Source organism: Ictidomys tridecemlineatus, unplaced genomic scaffold, assembly GCF_052094955.1.
Source record: "Ictidomys tridecemlineatus isolate mIctTri1 unplaced genomic scaffold, mIctTri1.hap1 Scaffold_1112, whole genome shotgun sequence".
NCBI classification, from domain to species: Eukaryota; Metazoa; Chordata; class Mammalia; order Rodentia; family Sciuridae; genus Ictidomys; species Ictidomys tridecemlineatus.
The window spans coordinates 21,510-41,883 of NW_027521043.1; the positions used below are offsets into that span (position 1 = coordinate 21,510).

Genomic DNA, 20,374 nt, shown 5'->3' on the forward strand with positions numbered 1-20,374 from the left:
CAGTAATATTTGAAAGTTCCAGCTTCTCTACACCTGTGCCTTGTTGTCTCTCTTTGATTTTAGTCATCCTGGTGGTTTTAAAGTGATATCTTATCATGGTTTTAAAATGATTTTTGTTTTCCTAATGTCTAATGATGTAGAGTGAACCTTTTAAAACTTTAAGACCTCATTCACTCCTCTGCTGAAAACACTGTAATCAGGGTTCCTGTGTGATGTGCTCACCCATTCCCATTTGACCTTTTGTTTTCTTAATCTCATTTCCTGTTACTTGCTCACCTGTATTTTCTTTTCCAGTCTTACTAGCCTTGCTCTTATTAGAATAAGCCAGGCATATTCTGCCTCAATCTTTACCTTATTTATTTATTTATTTTACTTGGAAAGATCTTTCTTCAGCTATCATCATGTCTGCCCTTCTGTATGACCACTTTTCTTTGACTTCTGTGAGGTCTACCTTGATTATTTAAAATTACAACTGCATTTCTTGCTTTCTTATTCCTACTTTGTACTGGCACTCTTGAACTCCATGTCCTTCTCACGCTCTTCCAGTAATATTTGTCAATATAATTATTTTTCTTGTGTCTTGTGTGTCTCTCCATATCAAATGTACATTTCTGAGGGAAGGGGTAAAACAGTGCCTGAAAGGTTGCCTGGCATATACTGCTAAATTTGTTTAGTAAAAAGCAGTTTCTCCACAAATAACTTTACTTGACTATTTCAGGTGCTTTTACTAATATAGTAACCAGTGCATCAATCTAATGGAGCCAAAACCAAAAATACCAAATAGTACATACATGCTACTTGGTGTGTGTGTGTGTGTGTGTGTGTGTGTGTGTGTATGTGTGTGTGTGTGTGTATGTGTGTAAAAAGAAAATATAATTATTGACAAATTTTAATTTAGGGACTAAAGTTACATATATCTGTAAATCATTAGTAATGATTTACATTACAGAGAGACTTTTTTTTTTAAAGAGAGAGTGAGAGAGGAGAGAGAGAGAGAATTTTTAATATTTATTTTTTAGTTCTCGGCGGACACAACATCTTTGTTGGTATGTGGTGCTGAGGATCGAACCCGGGCCACACGCATGCCAGGCAAGCGCGCTACCACTTGAGCCAAATCCCCAGCCCCTACAGAGAGACATTATATACCTCTCTTTTGTCCAGATTTTGTTTTATAAAATGAAGAAATTAAATGAGTGGCTTCCAGATACTTGTTTGAATCCTTTTGAACTACCTAGGGCATGTATTGAAAAATACAGATTCCATCAGTCACTGTGGAGTACAGCTGAAATCCCAAGCAGCTCGAGGCTGAGACAGGAGGATTGCAAGTTCAAGACCAACCTCAGCAACTTAGTGAAACCCTGTCTATCTATTGCATGCGCGCGCGCGTGCTCTCTCTCTCTCTCTCTCTATACACACACACACACACACACATACACATATACATACATATGTACGCATGTATATTTTATTTTTGGTACTGTACTCCTGGGGCTTTTAACCACTGGCTTAGCCATTTTTATGTTTTATTTTGAGACAAGGTCTCACTAAGTTGCTTAGGGCCTTGCCGAATGGCTGAGGCTGGCTTTGAACTCATGATCTCCTGCCTCAGCATCCCAAGCTGCTAGGATTATGGGCATGGTGGCTTAGAATATTTATTTTTAATAGGTGCCCCAGGTAATTCTTATGACTGGGTTTAAGAACAACTGTAGATAACTATAGATAATGGATAATCTTTAAGTTTTTGTTTTGGTGATGCTGGGGATGAAACCTAGTACCTGCCTTGCTAGGCATGCTTTTACCACTGTGCTACTCCCCAGCCCTCTACAAGTTTCTTTAAGCTCCTCAATGCTACTTTTGATATTCTACAATGAAGTCGTGATCTTTTTTTTTTTTTTGTAGTTGCAGATGGACAGAATGCCTTTATTTGTTTATTTTTTATGTGGTGCTGAAGATTGAACCCTGTGCATCATGCATGGAAGGCAAGCGCTCTACCACTGAGCTGTAGCCCCAGCCCTGTTGTGTTGTTTTTTTTTTAATTTATTTTTATTATTTTTTTAAGAGAGAGAGAGAGAGAGAGAGAGAGAGAATTTTTTTAATATTTATTTTTTAGTTCTTGGCAGACACAACATCTTTGTTGGTATGTGGTGCTGAGGATCGAACCCGGGCCGCATGCATGCCAGGCGAGCGCACTACCGCTTGAGCCACATCCCCAGCCCTTGTGTTGTTTTTTTTTTAATTGGAAATATGAAGTTATTGTACCAAACAACCAATGTGTGCCTTCTAGAACTAATTGACTTTGAAGTTCACTTTAAAGTTGGTATGGTTGAAGTACTTTAAATGGGGGTAAGAGAAATGGACATTTGCTTCCATGAAAAAAGAACTCCCAAGTTCTTTCACCAGGATTGGTGATCTGAAGAGAAAATATTTTTTATTAAAATTTGTTTATATTTGATGACAGTTCTTAAATTTGTGTTGTAAATATTGGAATAAATATACTCAATATTGATAAGATCTTAAGAAACTAGTCTGTTGCACTCATTTTGCTGAGAATAAAGATGAGGTTGAGACCAGTTAAGAAGCCAATATTACCAAAACCTAGTTTCTGACTTATTCTTCCTATACTAATTAATTTTTATACTTAATAATATCTTAACTGCCTCTTCCTCTTTTAGACTGCTAATCTAATAATGGCACTGTTATACTTACCTAGAATTTAAAAACTAGTATTGAAAAGATTTTGTTATGCAAGATCTAACTTTATTTTTACTGGGTAAAGTACGATAACATAGACAATTATGATATCTAGGGAAAGGAATTTTAGGTTGTTTTTATATGTAACCAGAAAAACAAAACTTACAGGAAAAATAGAATAAAAGCAGGGTTGGACTTTACATTGGGTAATAATTTCTGCTTTGACAGGTTATTTGGAGACTTGGAAGTGAAATTCTCTTTTATCATCCCAAAAGCAATGTGGAGACTTTCAATACCTTTGCTGACCGGATGAAAAATATTGGTGTCCTGAATTATGTAAAGGTAAGAATATAGACTTTGTGAACTTATATTTCCAGTGTTCATATTGTTTTCTGAATTGTTTGTATCAGTGTAAAGTAAACAATAATGAAGAAAGGGTAAGATACTGGGATAAATAAGAAAGAAAGCAGTGTTGTGCCAGCCATTCCTTAGTTTCTGATCACCTTCCATGTTGTCTGATGGGAAATACCTCCTCTTTGTTTATCTCTGGTTGCCAAAACCAGTCCATCAGATGTTGAAGTTGTGCTTCTACTGTTTGCCCAAGTTATTTGTGCTGAGTTGGTATTTTTGGAAAAAGCGAAACAAGTGGGGAATTTGAATGTGTAAAAACATTTTAATTCCTATTTGCATTGAACCTTGTCTCCAAGTTAATGTTTTATTAAAAGTATTACCAAAAGGGCTGAGACATTTTCAAGATTATCTCTCTCTCTCTTTCTCTCTCTCTTTAACTAACAGAACACTTTTCAATAAAATTTTATAATTTGCTTTTAATTATTTTTCAAGGCCATAAGGTTTTACTGGAATACAGCCACACACATTCATTTCCATATTGTCAATAGCTGTTTTTTAATGAAAATGAGTAATTATGAAGAAGTCATGTGCCATGCAAAGCCTAAAATATTTACTTTGTAGCTAGTTTTAAATTTTGTTTTGTTTTTACTTTTCCTGTTTTCTGGAATTTTAAATTGTGGTTGTATATAATGGACCATGCTATCTTAACCATTTTAAGTATACAGTTCTGTGGTATTAACTATATTCACTATGTTGTAAACTATCACCACTATTTCTAAAACATTTCCATCACTCCAAATAGAATCTTTATATTTATTAAGCAATAGTTTCCCATTTTCTCCTCCTCCCCATGCTACTGACAGTCTCTAATATCTTTTCTGTTTTTATGAATATGCCCATTCTAGATGTTTTAGATAAGTGGAAGCATGCACTTTCCTTTCCATTGGAATTGACATCATTCTCCAACACTCCCTGTTAAGGTGTTTTCTTTTGAGCTGATTTAATATATTTAAAATAGTTATATTATTGGTTGTCTACTGTAGCCCAAACTAGGAATTAGTAGTATGCAAAAGTTAAATCTCATTTAATTTTTTAAATTAATATTAAATCTCATTTAATCCTAACAACACCCTTCTGAAGGATTAAGAATTGCCTCATAAAACAGGTCAGACAAAAGGACGAATTAGTTATTCAGATTTATTTAGCATTTAATTGGCATATGAGCCAGGTCACTGTCTTCAAAACCCCTGTTTTTTATTGTTGTTTTTTCACTATTGTACTGTTTTCTGTTTGTAAGTTTACATAGCTTTCATTTACATAGTGTCATTTCATCTGTCTGTCTTCTTTGTTAGGTTGAAATTGTTGATGACAGGGACAGTGTCTTATCTTTCATATCCAATCAAGGACTTAGTCCATCATATATTTACTGTGTTTTTTGAGTAATAGTTATCTTAATGACTTCAGTGACAGTGGGCTTTTTCTTATTACTGGTGCAGATCTCCTTACAACATGCATTGTACCTTATGCATCATGGAATGCTTGAGGATGCAAACAGAAATCTAAGTCAGGCAGAGACATGGAGATATGGTGAAAAATTGTCTTCCCAGGAAATATTAATCAACCTTGTTCAGGCCTACAAAGGGCTTTTGCAGTATTATACATGGTCCAAAAAGAAAGCTGAATTGTCAAAGCTTGGTGAGTGAATATGAATAAATTATTTTCTTATGGTGAAGAGACTGAAGAGCAGAAGGGATCTTAAGGAGTAATCTAGTAATCTATCTACTGACTTCATTCAGATAAATTCTTGATCATCCTTTATGATATTTCTGATATATCATAAAACTTCTAGGTCATAAATGAGATGATTTATTGCTAAATTCATGACCATTTTAATGATTTTTAAAATTTTGGTCACAGGTAAACAGCTGGACCTCAGTGGTGAAAACACATTCAGTAGGTTAGGAGCTAAGCTCCATTGCAGTTTGTATAGAGGTGATTCAGTGTCTTAAATAGAAAAGTTGGGGGGATGACAGTGCCTTGAGTAGAGTAAGAAAAGTGAAAAATTCTAAAGAAGGGCAGTCCATGTGAAACCCATCTGGATTTACTAACTGGGTTTATGCAAGTGAGGCATATACTCTCCCACAGAGAGTCAGGAGCCCTATCTTTAGAAGTGTTGGCTAGAACAAACTAAATTCTTTAGGCAGCCTTGAGTATACCCTTTAAGGAGCCCTAAGGTTATCCTAGGGATATAGCCTCGCATTAGAAATTATCTTAGTGTTTCTTGGGGCTGGGGTTGTGGCTCAGTGGCAGAGCACTTGCCTCACACATGTGAGACACTGGGTTCAATCCTCAGCACCACATAAAAATAAATAAAATGAAATAAAGATATTGCATCCATCTATAACTAAAAAATATTTTTTAAAAAAGAAGAAATAGTGTTTCTTAAAGTCTTTATAGGTAGGCCAGGATTGGGGCATAGTCCAAAGAGGGACTAGGCTTAGAGGAGCTGGTTGGAGTTTGATCTAGGAGAGAGTCTTTGAATTTATGAGAAAGGTTATAAATTTTCTTTAGCAGCCATTATTGCATGTAATAAACTCTTCTTCTTGTGTGTTTAGAGTAGAGTTTAGTGTGTTCCATATTATTGTTCCCCAGAATAACGTTTAAAGAATACGGCAAGATAAAAAGTAATTTCTGTACAAAGGTTAAAATGCAATTTTTTTGATTTACTGGCCATACCAAAAATTGAGCACTCAGTTCTCAGGCTGAGTTCCCCTTCTCTTAACCTTCTTCGGTGATATCATCCTCTCCTACTCCCAGGTATACATTCTTTGAAGCTACATGATTCTCTGCACTTTTCTTTCCCTTGTGTAGTTTTCCTCCATAGCTTCTCTAGAATTAAGTATTTTCTATTTTCACATCCTTCATCCCAATTTTAGCCCTGGTATTTATCACCTTATAGGTGATAAACACTATTTCCTTATTATCCTTATGTAGTAAGTAATATTTCTTTTGTCCCTAGGCATGTAGATTTCACCAATCTCGGTTCCCATCCTCCTTCTTGTGTTACCTCTTCTTGTCTCCCAAGATTCTTCTCGAAGGCCCTAATGTTAATCTTGTGACATTTTTGCAGTTTCTTCATCTATCATACCCTCTGTCCTTTAAGATTCTTCAAAACCTGCCCTGGCACCTGATTCATAATACTTTAAACCTTCTATATCAGCTGCCTGTTCAGCCTATGTCATTTGGCTTTTCATCTCTTGCTTTTTAATTGTTCTAAGTTTTTTCAGGTATATTTTATGCTGTATCTTCTTATTTAGATTAAGCCATCTTTTGATGTCACGTGTTTGTCTTCTATTTCTTTTAACTTTGCTATCATTTCTGATATAATTTTCTTTTTTCCTCTATTTTAACCTTGCTGTCATTTCTGGTATAAATTTTCCTTTTAAAAAGGCTTGTTGATATTAATTTATTAGGTGAGTTTTACAATCATTATTTACTTTTTTTATTACACATGGTTAGAAAAATCTTGAGCAAATATTTGACTAAAGCAATTGTAATATGACATTTAGACTGTCACTCTCATGACTAGATTCAATACTTTTATGCAACTGACATTTTGTTCTCTGGCTATAAGAGATGAAGGTGAGATACTGTATAAAGCAATATGGAGTCCATATTGGTTCACTTAGAAAAGAATATCAACACCTGTTTTTATTGTGGTATTATGTTATGCTTCTACTAGTTGTTGCTGTTTAAACCTTAATGTTATGGAATATAATGTAGACAAGAAAAACATATGAAATAAATGAGTGCTGTAATGCATAAATTTAAAGTTGCATTCCTCTAACTACTATCCAGATTAAGGAACACAGCATTGCTGTCACCTTAATGTAAAAGTTTTCTATGTATGCTTTCCTGATCATACTTCATCCCATTCTGTATCACGAAAATCATTGTAAGGTCTTTTAGGGTTTTCATTCTCTTGCTTTTCTTTAAATGGTAAACAAAATTGGTTTTGCTTATATGTGAATTTCTTGGCTATATATAATTTTTTTACTGTGTTTATTTTTGGGGCCTTGCATATTTTATTCAACATTGGTTTAAGACAATTGTATTGTTGAATATAACTCTAGTTTATTTTTACTGCTAAAAATGTATGTTATCACACTAATTATTCTTTCTGTTATTGATGGCCTTTAGTGTATTATAGTTTAATGCTGCTTTGAAATTAACCCTTCATAAGCATGCATTGCTAGGAGTAGAATTGTCATAAAGTATATGCATCTTTGTCAATGTATGAAATACCTTAGGAAGCTAACTTTACAAAGAGAAAAGGTTTATTTAAGTTCATAGTTTTGGAGATTCAGTGTCCAAGATTGGGTGGCTCTACAGTAGGTAGAAGCAAGTGGTCACATCTTGAATATGAGTGCCACAGAAAAGGAGGGTGGAGCCAGGTTGTTTCTGTTCTAACAATCCTCTTGTGAGAACACAGGAGGCTACATGAGAATTAGCCTGAGGACCTGAGGACCTCCCACAAAGCTCCATCCCCCACTGTTTTCATCTCCCATAGTACCACACTGAGGCCCAAGCCAGTAATCATAGTGTGTTTTTGGGCAACAAAAACCATGGCAATATATAATATGCTAAACTCTTTCCAAAGTAGTGCCAATTTATATTCCACTGGTAATCTGATTAGGGTTTTCTTTTGTCAATATGTTCCTTAACATTTGTTAATTTCAGAATTTTTTTATATCTGTTAGTTTATTGGGTATAGTGGTATCATATTTAAAAAAATAATAGCTTTATTGAAAATTGAGAATATAGTTTATATGCCACATAAACATACCCACTTAAAGCATATAGTTTTTAATATATTTATAGAGTTGCCCAGTAATCTTTACCACATTTAAATTTGGAACATTTTCATCACCTCAGAAAGAAACCCTGAACTCTCCATTTCTTCGTAAGCTTCTAGGCAACCACTAATCTACTTTCTATCTTTAGAGATTTATTTATTCTGGGAATCTCATGCAAGTGGAACCATTTGTACAATATGTGCTCACTTAGCATAATGATTTTAAGGTTGCAAGTAACTGTATTTCATTCCTTTTTGTTGTTGAATAACATGCCATTGTATAGAGATACCACATTTAATCATTCCACGTTTATCAATTGATAGACATTTGGGTGGTTTCTACTTTTTGAATAATATTGCTGTGAATATTTATGTACAGTTTTATTTTTCTTGAATATGTTCCTAAGACTGAGATTTCTGGATTATATAACTATGTTTAACCTTTGGAAGGAGCACTAGATTGTTTTCCAAAATAGCTGCACTATTTTAAATTACCACCATTATCAATGGAAGGGTACTAAAGTCCATGGTATCTGTGATTTTAATTTGCATTTTTATAGGGACTAATTATGTTGAGCTCTTTTTATGTGCCTGTGAGCCATTTGTATGCCTTTGGAATAATTTTTATCTTTGCATACACTTTGATTAAACCATTAATTTTTAGTTATTGGGTCATGAGTTCTTTATATGTTCTAGACAGAAGTCTCTTAATAGGAGATATTTTCTCCTATTCTGTAGTTTGCCTGTTTACTTGCTTGCTGATGTCCTTTGAAACACACAATTTTTTTTTATTTTGATGAAGTCCAATTATGTGCTTTTGCTTTTGTTGCTTATGGTTTTTATGGCATATCCAAGAAACCATTGCCCACTTCAAAGACACAAAGATTTTCACTTACAAGAGTTTTATAATTTTAACTCTAGCATTTAGGTCTTTAATCTATTTTGAGTTAACTCTTGTGTGTGATATGAGTTAGGAAACAATCTAACTAAATTATTATGCATGTGAATGTCCAGTTGTGCCAACATAGTTGTTGAAAACAAGTATTTTCTTACTGAATTGTCTTAGTACCCTTCTTGAAAATCAGATACCATAAACATGAAGGTGTTGTTTCTCTACACTCAATTTTCTGTCATTGATCTATGTATTTTCCTCCTTACACCTATATCATACTGTCTTGCTTACTGTAGCTTTGTAATAAATAAATCTTCCAACCTTGTTCTTTTAAAAAAAATTTTATTCTATTCTCAGTCCCTGGGATTTTCATATAAATTATAGTTAGCTTGTCCATTTATACAAAAAGATTACCTGTGGTTTTGATAGGAATTATAGGACTCTGTAGACTAGTTTAACAATAGTGGTCTTCCAACCTGTGTATCTGAGGTGTCTTTATATTTATTTGGGTCTTTTGAAATTTGTTTCAACAATATTACTTTTCAGATGGAACTTTTCATCTCTTTCATAAAACTTACATCTTTTATTTTTAGTTTTTGATGCTTTTACAAATGGCATTGTTTTCCTAATTTCATTGTTTGCTTCTTCATTGTAAATTCATTTTTTTGTATTTATCTTGTACCTGGCAACATTGATGAATTCATTTATTAATTCTAATAAATTTTAATGGAATTTTAGAATTTTCTAGACAGAAAATATAGTTTTCCTTTTCAGTCTAGACGTCTTTTCTATAATTTGCTGAAAGCCTTAGCTAAAACCTCCAGTATAATGAATAGAAATAGTGAGAGGGGACATTCTTATCTTGTTCTTGATTTTAGGGAAAAAAGCATCCAATCTATCACTATTAAATTTCATGTTTACTGTGGGTTTTTCATAGATACTGTTTAATCAGATTGTGGAAAGTTCCTAGATTGTCCATGGTCACAAGATGATCATGTAGTTTTTGTTCTTTGGTCTGCTGATTTGGTTTAGATCAGTAGATCTTTATTTACATTAATAGATTTTCAGTTGTTAAGCCAACCTTGCATTCCTAGAGTAGATCCCACTTGAGCATGATGTATTATTCTTTTAACAATAGCTCAGTTTACTATTGTCTTAACAGAAGTTCTCAATACTAAACGACTTTTCTCTCTCTTTTTTGTTTTTTTTGTGATGCTGGGTATTGAACTCTTGGCCTTCACCAAATGACTTTAAAAAATATTTTATCTTCGGGCAGATGACAATGATTATGCATACAGTTCAGCAACTCAAAGTATGCTCAGTGACAGCTGAAAGACATCTGTAAATATTTGTGGATTGATTAAAACTCCTGGAGTTTGGGACCCTGTTGTGAAGAGTTATGTAGAGGTAAGTAGACTTTTCATAAAATTGTATTGGTTTTATTTTTGTCTTAAGCCTATGCGAGATTGCATTTCTAACTATCTTTATTGATCAGGAGGAAATTTAATGGAGAAAATTGTTAGGGTTAAGGGTTAAGGGTTAGGGGGTGGGGGTTAGGGTGTTAGGGTTAGGGTTAGGGTTTAGGGTTGGTTAGGGTTAGAGGGTTAGGGTTAGGGTTAGGGGATGGATTTAGGGGTTAGGGTGAGGGTGGGGGTGAGGGTTTAGGGTTAAGGTTAGGGTTAGGGTGGTGGTGGTTAGGGTTAGGGTGGTTAGGGTTAGGGTGGTTAGGGTTAGGGTTGGGGGTTAGGGTTAGGGTTAGGGGGTTAGGGTTAGGGGGTTAGGGTTTAGGGTTAGGGTTGGTTAGGGTTAGGGTGAGGGGTGGGGTTAGGGTTTAGGGTTGTTAGGGTTAGGGTTAGGGTTGTTAGGGTTTAGGGTTAGGGTTGTTAGGGTTTAGGGGTAGGTGTAGGGTTGGGGTTAGGGTTAGGGTTAAGGTTAGGGTTAGGGTGTTAGGGTTAGAGGGTTAGAGTTAGGTTGGGGCTAGGGTTAGGGTTAGGGGTTAGGGTTGGGGTTGAGGTTAGGGCTAGGGGTTAGGGGCTGTGGCTAGGGCTAGGGCTTAGGGTTGGCGTTGGGTTTAGGGTGAGGAGTGAGGGGTGAGGGTTTGGGGTTAGGGTTACGTTTAGGGTTTAGAGTGAAGGTGTAGGGGTTAGGGTTTTGGGTTGAGAAATGAGGGTGAGGGTTTTAGGGTTAGGGTTAGGGTTTTAGGGTTAGGGTTATTGTTAGGGTTAGTGTTAGGCGTTAGGGTCAGGGGTCGTGTTTAGGGTTAGTGTTAGGGTTCGGGGTTAGGGTTGGGGTTGGGTTAGGGGTTTAGGGTTAGGGTTTTTAGGGTTAGGGTGGTTTTGGTGGTTAGGGTTAGGTTTAGAGTTAGGTTTAGGGTTTAGTGTTAGGGTTAGGGTTGGTTAGGGTTAAGTTGAGGGTGAGGGTGAGGGGTGGGATTAGGTTTTAGGGTTAGGGTTTAGGGGTTGGGGTTGGGTTGGGGGTTATGGGTTTGGGTTTGGGGTTAGGGTTTGGGTTTAGGGTTAGGGGTTATGGTTTGGGGTTAGAGGTTAGGGTTTCAGGTTAGTGTTAGGGTTGTTAGGGTTTAGGGTTAGGGTTTAAGGTTTAGGGTTAGGGTTGTTAGGGTTTAGGGGTAGGGGTAGGGGTAGGGTTGGGGTTGGGGTTAGGGTTAGGGGTTATGGGTTAGGGGCTGGGGCTAGGGCTAAGGTTATGGGTTAGGGTTGGGGTTGGGGCTAGGGCTAGGGGTTAGGGGCTGGGACAAGGGCTAAGGCTTAGGGTTGGTTAGGGATGGGGTTGGGGTTAGGGTTTAGGGTGAGGGTGAGGGTTTGGGGTTAGGGTTAGGTTTAGCTTTAGAGTTTAGATTGAGGGTGTAGGGGTTAGGGGTGAGGGTTCGGATGAGGGTGAGGGTTTTAGGGTTAGAGTTTTGGGGTTAGGGTTTTAGGGTTAGGGTTAGGGTTTTGGGTTAGGGTTTTTGGGTTAGGGTTAGGGTTTTGGGGTTAGGGTTTTAGGGTTAGGGTTAGGGTTTTTGGGTTAGGATTTTATGGTTAGGGTTAGGGTTTTAGGGTTAGGGTTATTGTTAGGTTTAGGGTTAGGGGTTAGGGTCAGGGGTCAGAGGTCGGGGTTAGGGTTTAGGGGATAGGGTTTAGGGGTTAGGGTTAGGGTTTAGGATTCAGGGTTAGGTTTAGGGGTTAGGGTTAGAGGGTTAGGGAATACTCTCATGGACAAAGCAGATAGCAGGCAGTCTTTAAAAAATTTTTAAATTGAGTTATAATTAGTAAATTGGAATATACGGACAGAATGTGTCAAAAATGAATTTTTGGAGGTCTGTCAAAAAAGCAAAGTATTATTCACTGTATCGGTTTGAATTTAATCTTGATTTTTCAGATGATGTCTAAATGTTTATTTTCATAATAAGCTTCAGTTTCTCATTTTTTGTTGTCTATGTGAGGGGAAATGCTGAAATATTTAGTTAAGAAAAACACTTTCAATGGAAAAATTTTAGACAACCAGTTTGGATGTCATGCATATTTTAAAACCAACATTGACATGATTCTTGGACATAAAATGATTCAAGCATAGAAACCAGAACTGTTATTACCCAGACAAGGGATTTAACTGCATACTTCCCGTGATACTTCCTAAGAAGTATGACAACTATTTGTTTTCAGCTCTGACCCAGTGTTCAGGAGTGCCTGTTTCTTCAAAAAATCTCCCCAGCCCCTCAAGCAAGAGAATGTTGACCACGAAGGCAGCAAGCAAAGAGCTCAGAAACAGAAATTCAGGACCCGAAAGCCCTCAGTTACATTACTCCCAGAGTGCTAAATACCTGGAGGCCTTTAGGTTACAGGAAGAAAGTTCAGGAGGGCTGCATCCTTTCAACAAGACTGTCAGTAGCATATTTATAACCTGGATTTCTAGTTACTGTAGACCAATAAATAGACTGATGATTTTTTGCAATTAATTATAAAGACCCTGATATAGAGAACAGATCAGCCCCATATTAGACAGCACCAGACAAGAATGGTTTAAGACACACTGAACATAACCCTAGACCAGAGTCATTTAAACAAAGACACAAATCCTAGCCCAACCAGAAAATATACAAAAATATTAGTACAAAGATGTGATTGTACATCATACAGACATCTCCTGAAGTGGAGGTATTGTAGTGCACTAGTCTGAGCAGAGTTGGCTCAGATACCAGCTTTGGCATTTTCTAACTATTGAACCTGAGAACAGGAAACTAGCTATTGTGTGTCTCACAGTGGGACTTACTTTACTTTATTTGAAAGCCTCTACTCTGGTACCCACCAGGTTGCAAATGGACAGCAAGTAAGACCTATTTTTCTTATGTTCCTCATTCTCTTGTTGCCCTAGTTACTCCTTTGAGATGAACGAGTAAGATACTGTATATGGTTTTCATTCTGCTGTGTCATGTTCAAATAACCTTTATGTTTTCTTCCTAACTGCAGAGTTTAAAGAACTCCTCTGGTCAAAGTCAAGAAGCAAAAGTAAGTAAGCAATACCTACTCCAGAGAGGTGGCCTAACAAACCAAGGTATTTTGGGGGGTGCTAAGAATATAATGTTTAGTACTTAAAAGAGTTCAGGAAAAAGGAGATAATTGTTTGAAGTGGGTCACAAAAGTATTACTTTTACTATAATTTCTATATCAAAGAATACTAGACAACAGGATGTTTAAAACATCCCTTAGAAAGGGTTCAATATAAAGTATATAGTGGCACTCTAGATTTATTATATCGAGTATATGTGGAATTGAAAAACAAATAAAATAGGAAATGAAAAAGGAAGTACAAAGTAAGTACATACTGTTTTATCATTCACAATGAAAGAAATGAAAATTATGTCTACCAGTTACAAAATAATCATTTTACTTATTAAATGAAACCATGTACTGGTCTCCTAGTGACACTAAATACAGCTAAATTCCAGAAATTCTAGCTAACAGGAAAATAGAAATTATAGCAAAATATTTAAGATTAGGATTATTTTTTAGCTTCTAGGGATCAAACCTGGGTCTCAGGCATGCTATACTAACATTTTTTCCACTGAGCTACACCCTAGTCCCAAGATTGGGACTTGACACTTTGAACATTTTAATGAACTTATGCCATTTAATAAGTGAAGCAGCAGAATTACTGTAACTTCACTTGATCTGGTGCTACTTAAATAAAACATAATTTGCAGGAATGTTTGATTTTCACTGTCACTAAGTATATACTAAGAATATGTTATTCACTTCTGAGAAGAAGGGGAATGAGAGGGTCTGAAGCAGAGGTGACAAACAGCATCGTAAACTGCTGTCACATCCACATCTGCATCCCCTGCTTCCACCTCACTATTACTGTCCAGAAGGGAGAGGTGTCACTGCAGTGAATCATTTGGGCCCCTGAAGCACAATGCTGAATCCATGAAGAGGGGTTTTCCTCCTTGATTTTTTTGGTCTGATAAGCTCTTCAAAAATAAAATATAAAAAGACAAAAAAATAATATAAAATACTAGAATAAGTTCTAGATCATAGCCACCATAAAGAACAGTTCTGTGTTGCTGTGTGTGTGTGTATGTGTTTCTTATTAACTGCTCTTATGTTCCCATAGGTAGTCTGGGTTCAGATTTCTTTACATATGAAAATCTACAAGCTCAGAGATGGAGATGTGGCTCAGTGGCAAAGCACATGTTTAGCATGTGCAAGGACCTAGGTTTGATTCGCAGCCTCTCAAAAAAAAAAACTAAACCAGATATAAATACACAAACACACCCCACATTCTATATATATGTGTATATAATTTTAGTTAGCTTTTCCATTCTTATGACCAGAGATCTGGCAAGAATAATGAGAGAATGAAAAGTGCATTTTGGCTTATAGTTTCAGAGGTCTCAGTCCGTAGACAGCTGGGCCTAAGGTAAGGCAGAACATCACGGTGGAAGGGCATGGAGGAGGAAAGCAATCAAAAAGAAGGGGGTGCATTCTAAAAGAAGAGGGTGCTTACTGTTACCATGCAGTCAATCCATATCAGTGGATTAATCCACTGATTAGGTTATAGTTCTCATGATCTAATCATTTCACCTCTGAACATCCTTGCATTGTCACACACATAAACTTTTAGAGGACACTTCATATCAAACCACTATACACCACACATTTGTAACATTTTAATAAGCATTTCTCAAAATGGTCACCAGGTTAAACATCAGTGAAGTGATTGTTTTCTGCCCAGTTACTCATACTTTTAGATATCCAATGCAGTGCCACCCTTCATGTTTCTAAAAATAGAGTTGGGGATATTATTATTTTTTAAAATACACCTACAAAAGCAACATATGTTTTTACTATGTTAATTGTGATTTGTTACAGAAAATAATACATGTTTTCAAAATTTCTTAAATCTATCAAAGAATCTATAAACACTCCCAACAAATGGAAAAATATGACTTACTCTCACACTCTCCACAAGCTTCTCACAGATGTTAGAACTAAGAGACTTTTTCCCTGAAATTCTTCAAAGAAAGTTCGAAAAATTGGGTGAAAATGATTGACAGACTGTTTCCTTCAAAATAATTGACCTCCACATATAACTCAGTGCCATTCACATGGAAAGACCTTAACAAATGCCTATGATGGATGTGTATGTTTTAAGTAGATACTCCATTATGATCATCGATCCACATTCTTAGCACCATAATGCTTCAATTAAACAGAAGTGCCAGTGTTTTACAATTCTGGTTTAAATTTCAGTTAGTCAGTCATCCAGTCACCTGCTATTCATTTATTCATTCAGCGCCTACAATATGCCTTTGGGAGAATCAGCAGTGAATCCAATTGACAGTTTCCATTCCCCTACTGTCCTTTGCAGATGAATGAGGACAGGGGGCAGGGAGATGAAAATAAATGCACCTGTAAGACCATTTGAGTAGTGTTAAGTACATAAAACAGGAAAATAGGATAGAGTAGGACTTGAAGGAGAGGGAAGAACGATTTTAGACACAAAAGTGCTAACTGTGTAAGACAATGAATGGGATAGATTTCGACTTGAAGGAGAGGAAAGAACCTTTAAACTTTCCTTAGAGGAAAAGATTCTGACAGATTGACTTCTGAACTAAATGTAGTCAGCCATTCAAATACCTAGAGAAAGAAGTTTTCAGGCACACCAAAGAGTTAGGGCAAATAGAAGAAAAAGTATTTTGAATCTATCTAATTGCAATGAGAAGACATCTGAGAAAGGATTTTTTAAAATTATATATATTTTAAAAATTATAAAAAATATATAATTTTTAAAATTTATGTGTAATATATATTATACACACAGTGGATTGAACCCAGTGCTTTACACGTGCTAGGCAAGCATTCTGCCACTGAGCCACAATCCCAGCCCATGAGGAGGATTTTAATTCAAGTTTATTGAAGAATACTTTGCACACATGAAAAAATTATCACACTGTATGGATGTGATGTGATGAATTTTGTCAAATGTATATAATCTTGTAAACACCACTCCACTGCCACAATTAAGATATAAAATATTTCCATCACTCCAAAAAGTTGCCTCATGCCATTTTTGCAGTCAGTGTCTTCCCCTGCACAAGCCACTAGAAATCACTACAATTTGCCATATAAATGGAATCAAAAAGGCTACCAAATAAATTGCCTCATGTAAGTATATAATGTGTCACCTTCTGGCCTCTTTAACATAATACTTTCATTCATCTTATTGCATAAGATAACAAGCATTGGAATGATATGGAAGAGAGAAAGCCTTTTTGGTGGGGATGTAAATTGGTTTGGCTATTGGGAAATTGTATGGAAGCTCCTCAAAAAGTTAAAAATTGAACCATCACATGATCCAGAAATCCTGCTTCTGGGTATATCCAAAGGAAATGAGGTCAGTGTGTTGAGGAGACAGCTGTGCTTTCTTGCTCACTGCAGTATCATTCAGAATAGCCAAGAAATGGAATCAAACTAAGTAAACATCAGTGGATCAATAAATAAATGGTGAAGTGTTTTAGTCAGCTTTTTCACTGCTGTGACTAAAAGACCTGATAAGAGCAATTTTAGAGGAGAAAACGTTTATTTGGGGGCTCATTCAGAGGTCTCAGTCCACAGATAGCCAGCTCCATTCCTCCAGGATTGAGGTAAGGCAGAACATTATGGCAGAAGTGTGTGGTGAAGGCGATCATCTCACACATCTCACATCAAGCACTGATAGACTAAATTCAGCTCACCAAATATAGACCCCAAAGACTTGAACCCCAGGAACACATGTCTTCCAGCTACACCTTACCAGCCTACAGTTAACACTCCATTAATCCCTGTTAAGGAGTTAATTCACTGATTGGGTTAAGGCTCTCCTAAACCAATCATTTCACCTGTGAATATTCTTGCATTGTCTCACACCTGTGCTTTTGGGGACACCTACTATCTAAACCATACCATGATGTAGATATAAAATTTTATTCATCCTTCAAAGAGAAGGATATCCTGCCATTGATGACAATATAGATGAACCTGGAGAAGTTTATCCTAAGTGAAATAAGCTATGTACAGAAACACAAATACTGTGTGCCCTCACTACAATATGCCATCTGGAGAAAAAATCATACAAAAGGAGAACAAAATGGTGGTAACAGGGGCTGGTGCTGGGGGAAATGGGAGATGTTCAAATACATACGATTTTCATTTGTCAATCATACTTGAGTAAAGCTGGAAAAGAATATAAGTCTGGGCCTCAGGATAAAGTTAAGATCTAGAGAAAAAAATCTGGAGTCTCAACATCTGGATAGTATTTCAAACAATGGGATTAGTCATTATCCAAGGGGAAAATGGAGGACCAAGTATGGAGGCCTTCGGAGTATTACAATGAGGTCAAGAATCCAGAACATTGGGAAGAAATACCCAGTAAACAAGAAAGAAAATAATGTTAAACCAAAAAGGAAGCATTTCAGAAAGGAAAAAGATTGGTCAACTGTGCCAGTTATGGTGTAAAATGGGTTCTTATCATTAATTATCAAACTGGAAACTGTCAGTTACCTTGATAAGTACTTTTTTAATATCCCTGTGCCAGAAATTTATTTAAAAATTGGGAAAACTATGGAGACAGTAAAAAAAATAGTCACTGGTTGCTGGGGATTAGAGAGAGGGAAAATCAACAGGTGAAGCCCAGGATTTAGGGCCCATCACCACTCTATGATAATACAATGTTATTTTAAATTTGTCCAAACCCATAAAATATATAGCACCAAGAGTTATCCCTCATATAAATGGTGGACTTCAGGTGATAATGATGTAGCAATGTAGCTTCATCAGTTTTAATAGCTTCATCAGTTTTGGTGGGGGATATTGTTTAACAGGGAAGACAGAGAAAGGCAAAGGATGTTATGAGAAATCTCCATATCTTCCTCTTAGGTTTGTTGTGAATCTAGATCTTCTCTAAATAATATTATGCCTCAAAGTTTTTTTTAAAAAAATAAAGTACTTGAAATGCCACAGCGAATAAAGCACAAGTGATAATATGTTGGAATTTACAGTCTAATATGAACACCTTCAACTTGGTTATTTAACTGCATACAGAGATTGGGAATTGAACAAGTAGTTAATGGTTCAAAAAAAGTTTAGAAGTTCAGAGAAAATTTGAATTCTTTGGCTTTTCTTCTATTTCCCCCTCAACAAACTTTTAATACAATTACACTAAAGAAAAATAAAACATTATAATTTTTATGTTAACCATAGTAACATTATATTTAAAGAGAGATATTTACTCTTTAGTAAATTAATAATTTAGAATGTATTTGAAGACACAACCAATTAGCTGCAAGTAATTTGCATTTTTGTTTTTATTAGTTTACTAGATTCTTTTTCAGTGTTTCTATAATGTAAATATTATCTTTCAAAGGGAAATGATTTTTTTTATTTGCCTGGTAATGAGCTTTCTTTAATTATCAATTGGCAAATTTCATACATTTCAAAGTAAATATAGCCATTAGTGTTGAAAGACTAGCAAACAAACCCATGTGTATTCACCAGGGTTCTCTAGAGAAACAGAACAGGATATATACAGAGGAATTGATTTTAAGGAAGCGTTCATGAGATTATGCAGACTGGAAAGTTCAAGAGCTGCAGGGTGAGTCAGCAAGCTGGAGACCCAGGAGAGCTGATAGTGGGATTATAGCCTGAACCTGAAAGCCTACGACCAGGAAAGCCAGCGATAGTACAGTTACCAAAAACAGCAGGCTCAAGATCCAAGAAGAATTCATATTTCCGTTTGAGTCTGAAAGTAGAAAAAAATTAACATCCCAGTTTGAAGTAGTCAGACAGAAAAAAAGTGTTTTCCACTAGTTGAAGGCTGAGCCTTTTTGTCCTAATCAGGCCTTCAATTGATTAGATGAAGACCACCCACATTAGGCAGGGCAATAATCTTTACACAGTCTATAAATTTAAATGCTAATCTTAACCAAAAATACTTTCACAGAAACCCCCAAAATAATGTTTGAACAAATCTGGCAATCTCGTAACCCAACAAATTAATGCATTGAATTAACCATCACTCTGTGCACAGCATTGTTTCGTTCCTTAGCTTAGTATCAAATTATTTTTCCATTAAAAATGTGTTGCCAATTTTTCTTGTTTCTGTATTGTGATTATTTTTTATTTTATTGCCTTTTTTTTGAGCATCTACACATACTGAACACAGACCAAGAGTCATCTAGCATCAATCATGAACTCCACAAAGCATTGTAGACATGATTTATTTCATCCACACCACAGGGAGAAAAATCTCATTATTCCTTCCACCAAATGCACACAAATTTTTATTCTTGGGCTTAGTCTACCAGGGGCAAAAAAAAAAAAAAAACTGAGATGTGTAGAGTGTATTATAAATTTAAAAGAAAAGCTTTAAAAATATAAATCCATAATTATCATTAATAAGTGTTTGGCACATTGGAAACTATATTAACCATCTGTGGTTTAATTGTTAATTGTTCAGTAAGCAAACTTTCACTCTAAGTGGTATCTTTAAGCAACTTAGGGGGCTCCTCTAATTACCTGGTTGATTAAAACTGGAAGGCAAAGGCTAGTTGCAAATATGTATAGATTTATGTTAACAAAATAAGTCTCCTAGTTCTTTACAGCAGCATAAAAGAGAAATAAAGTATAAGCCAAAATAAAAATTGAAAAGGACAGGCTCTTTACAAAACAGTAACTCAAAATGGATCATATAGACCTAGGTACAAAACACAAAACTCGTAGAAGATGACATAGACAAAACCCTAGACAAATTTGGGTGCTGTGATGATTTCTTAGATACAAAGAAATCAATAAGCTGACGTAGTTAAAATTATAATTTTAAAAAGTTAAAAGTTGCTCTGTAAAACACACTGTCAAGAGGAAAAGGCTAGCCACAGACTGGGAAAACACATTTACAAAACACATATCTGGCAAAGGACTGTATCCAACATATACGTGAAACCCACCCTCTAACCTATTCAAGACTAATAGCAGATGAACTACTTCCATTCACATGGATTACTGAGAAGCCCAATTTGGTGATTCTGATAGCACTTACCTTATAATAGCCAG

General features: G+C 35.9%; 1 protein-coding gene across 1 annotated transcript in view; it reads left to right on the forward strand.

Moving 5' to 3' along the window:
- LOC144372502 (TATA box-binding protein-associated factor RNA polymerase I subunit A-like) overlaps positions 1-20,374 on the forward strand; it is a 58,769-nt gene that overhangs the window by 6,624 nt on the left and 31,771 nt on the right. Inside the window, exons 4-7 of the mRNA XM_078035849.1 lie at positions 2,920-3,033; positions 4,539-4,737; positions 10,066-10,196; positions 13,256-13,294. Coding sequence (XP_077891975.1) covers positions 2,920-3,033; positions 4,539-4,737; positions 10,066-10,121 — 369 coding nt within the window. The 3' untranslated portion in view covers positions 10,122-10,196; positions 13,256-13,294. The remainder of the gene's footprint in view (positions 1-2,919; positions 3,034-4,538; positions 4,738-10,065; positions 10,197-13,255; positions 13,295-20,374) is intronic.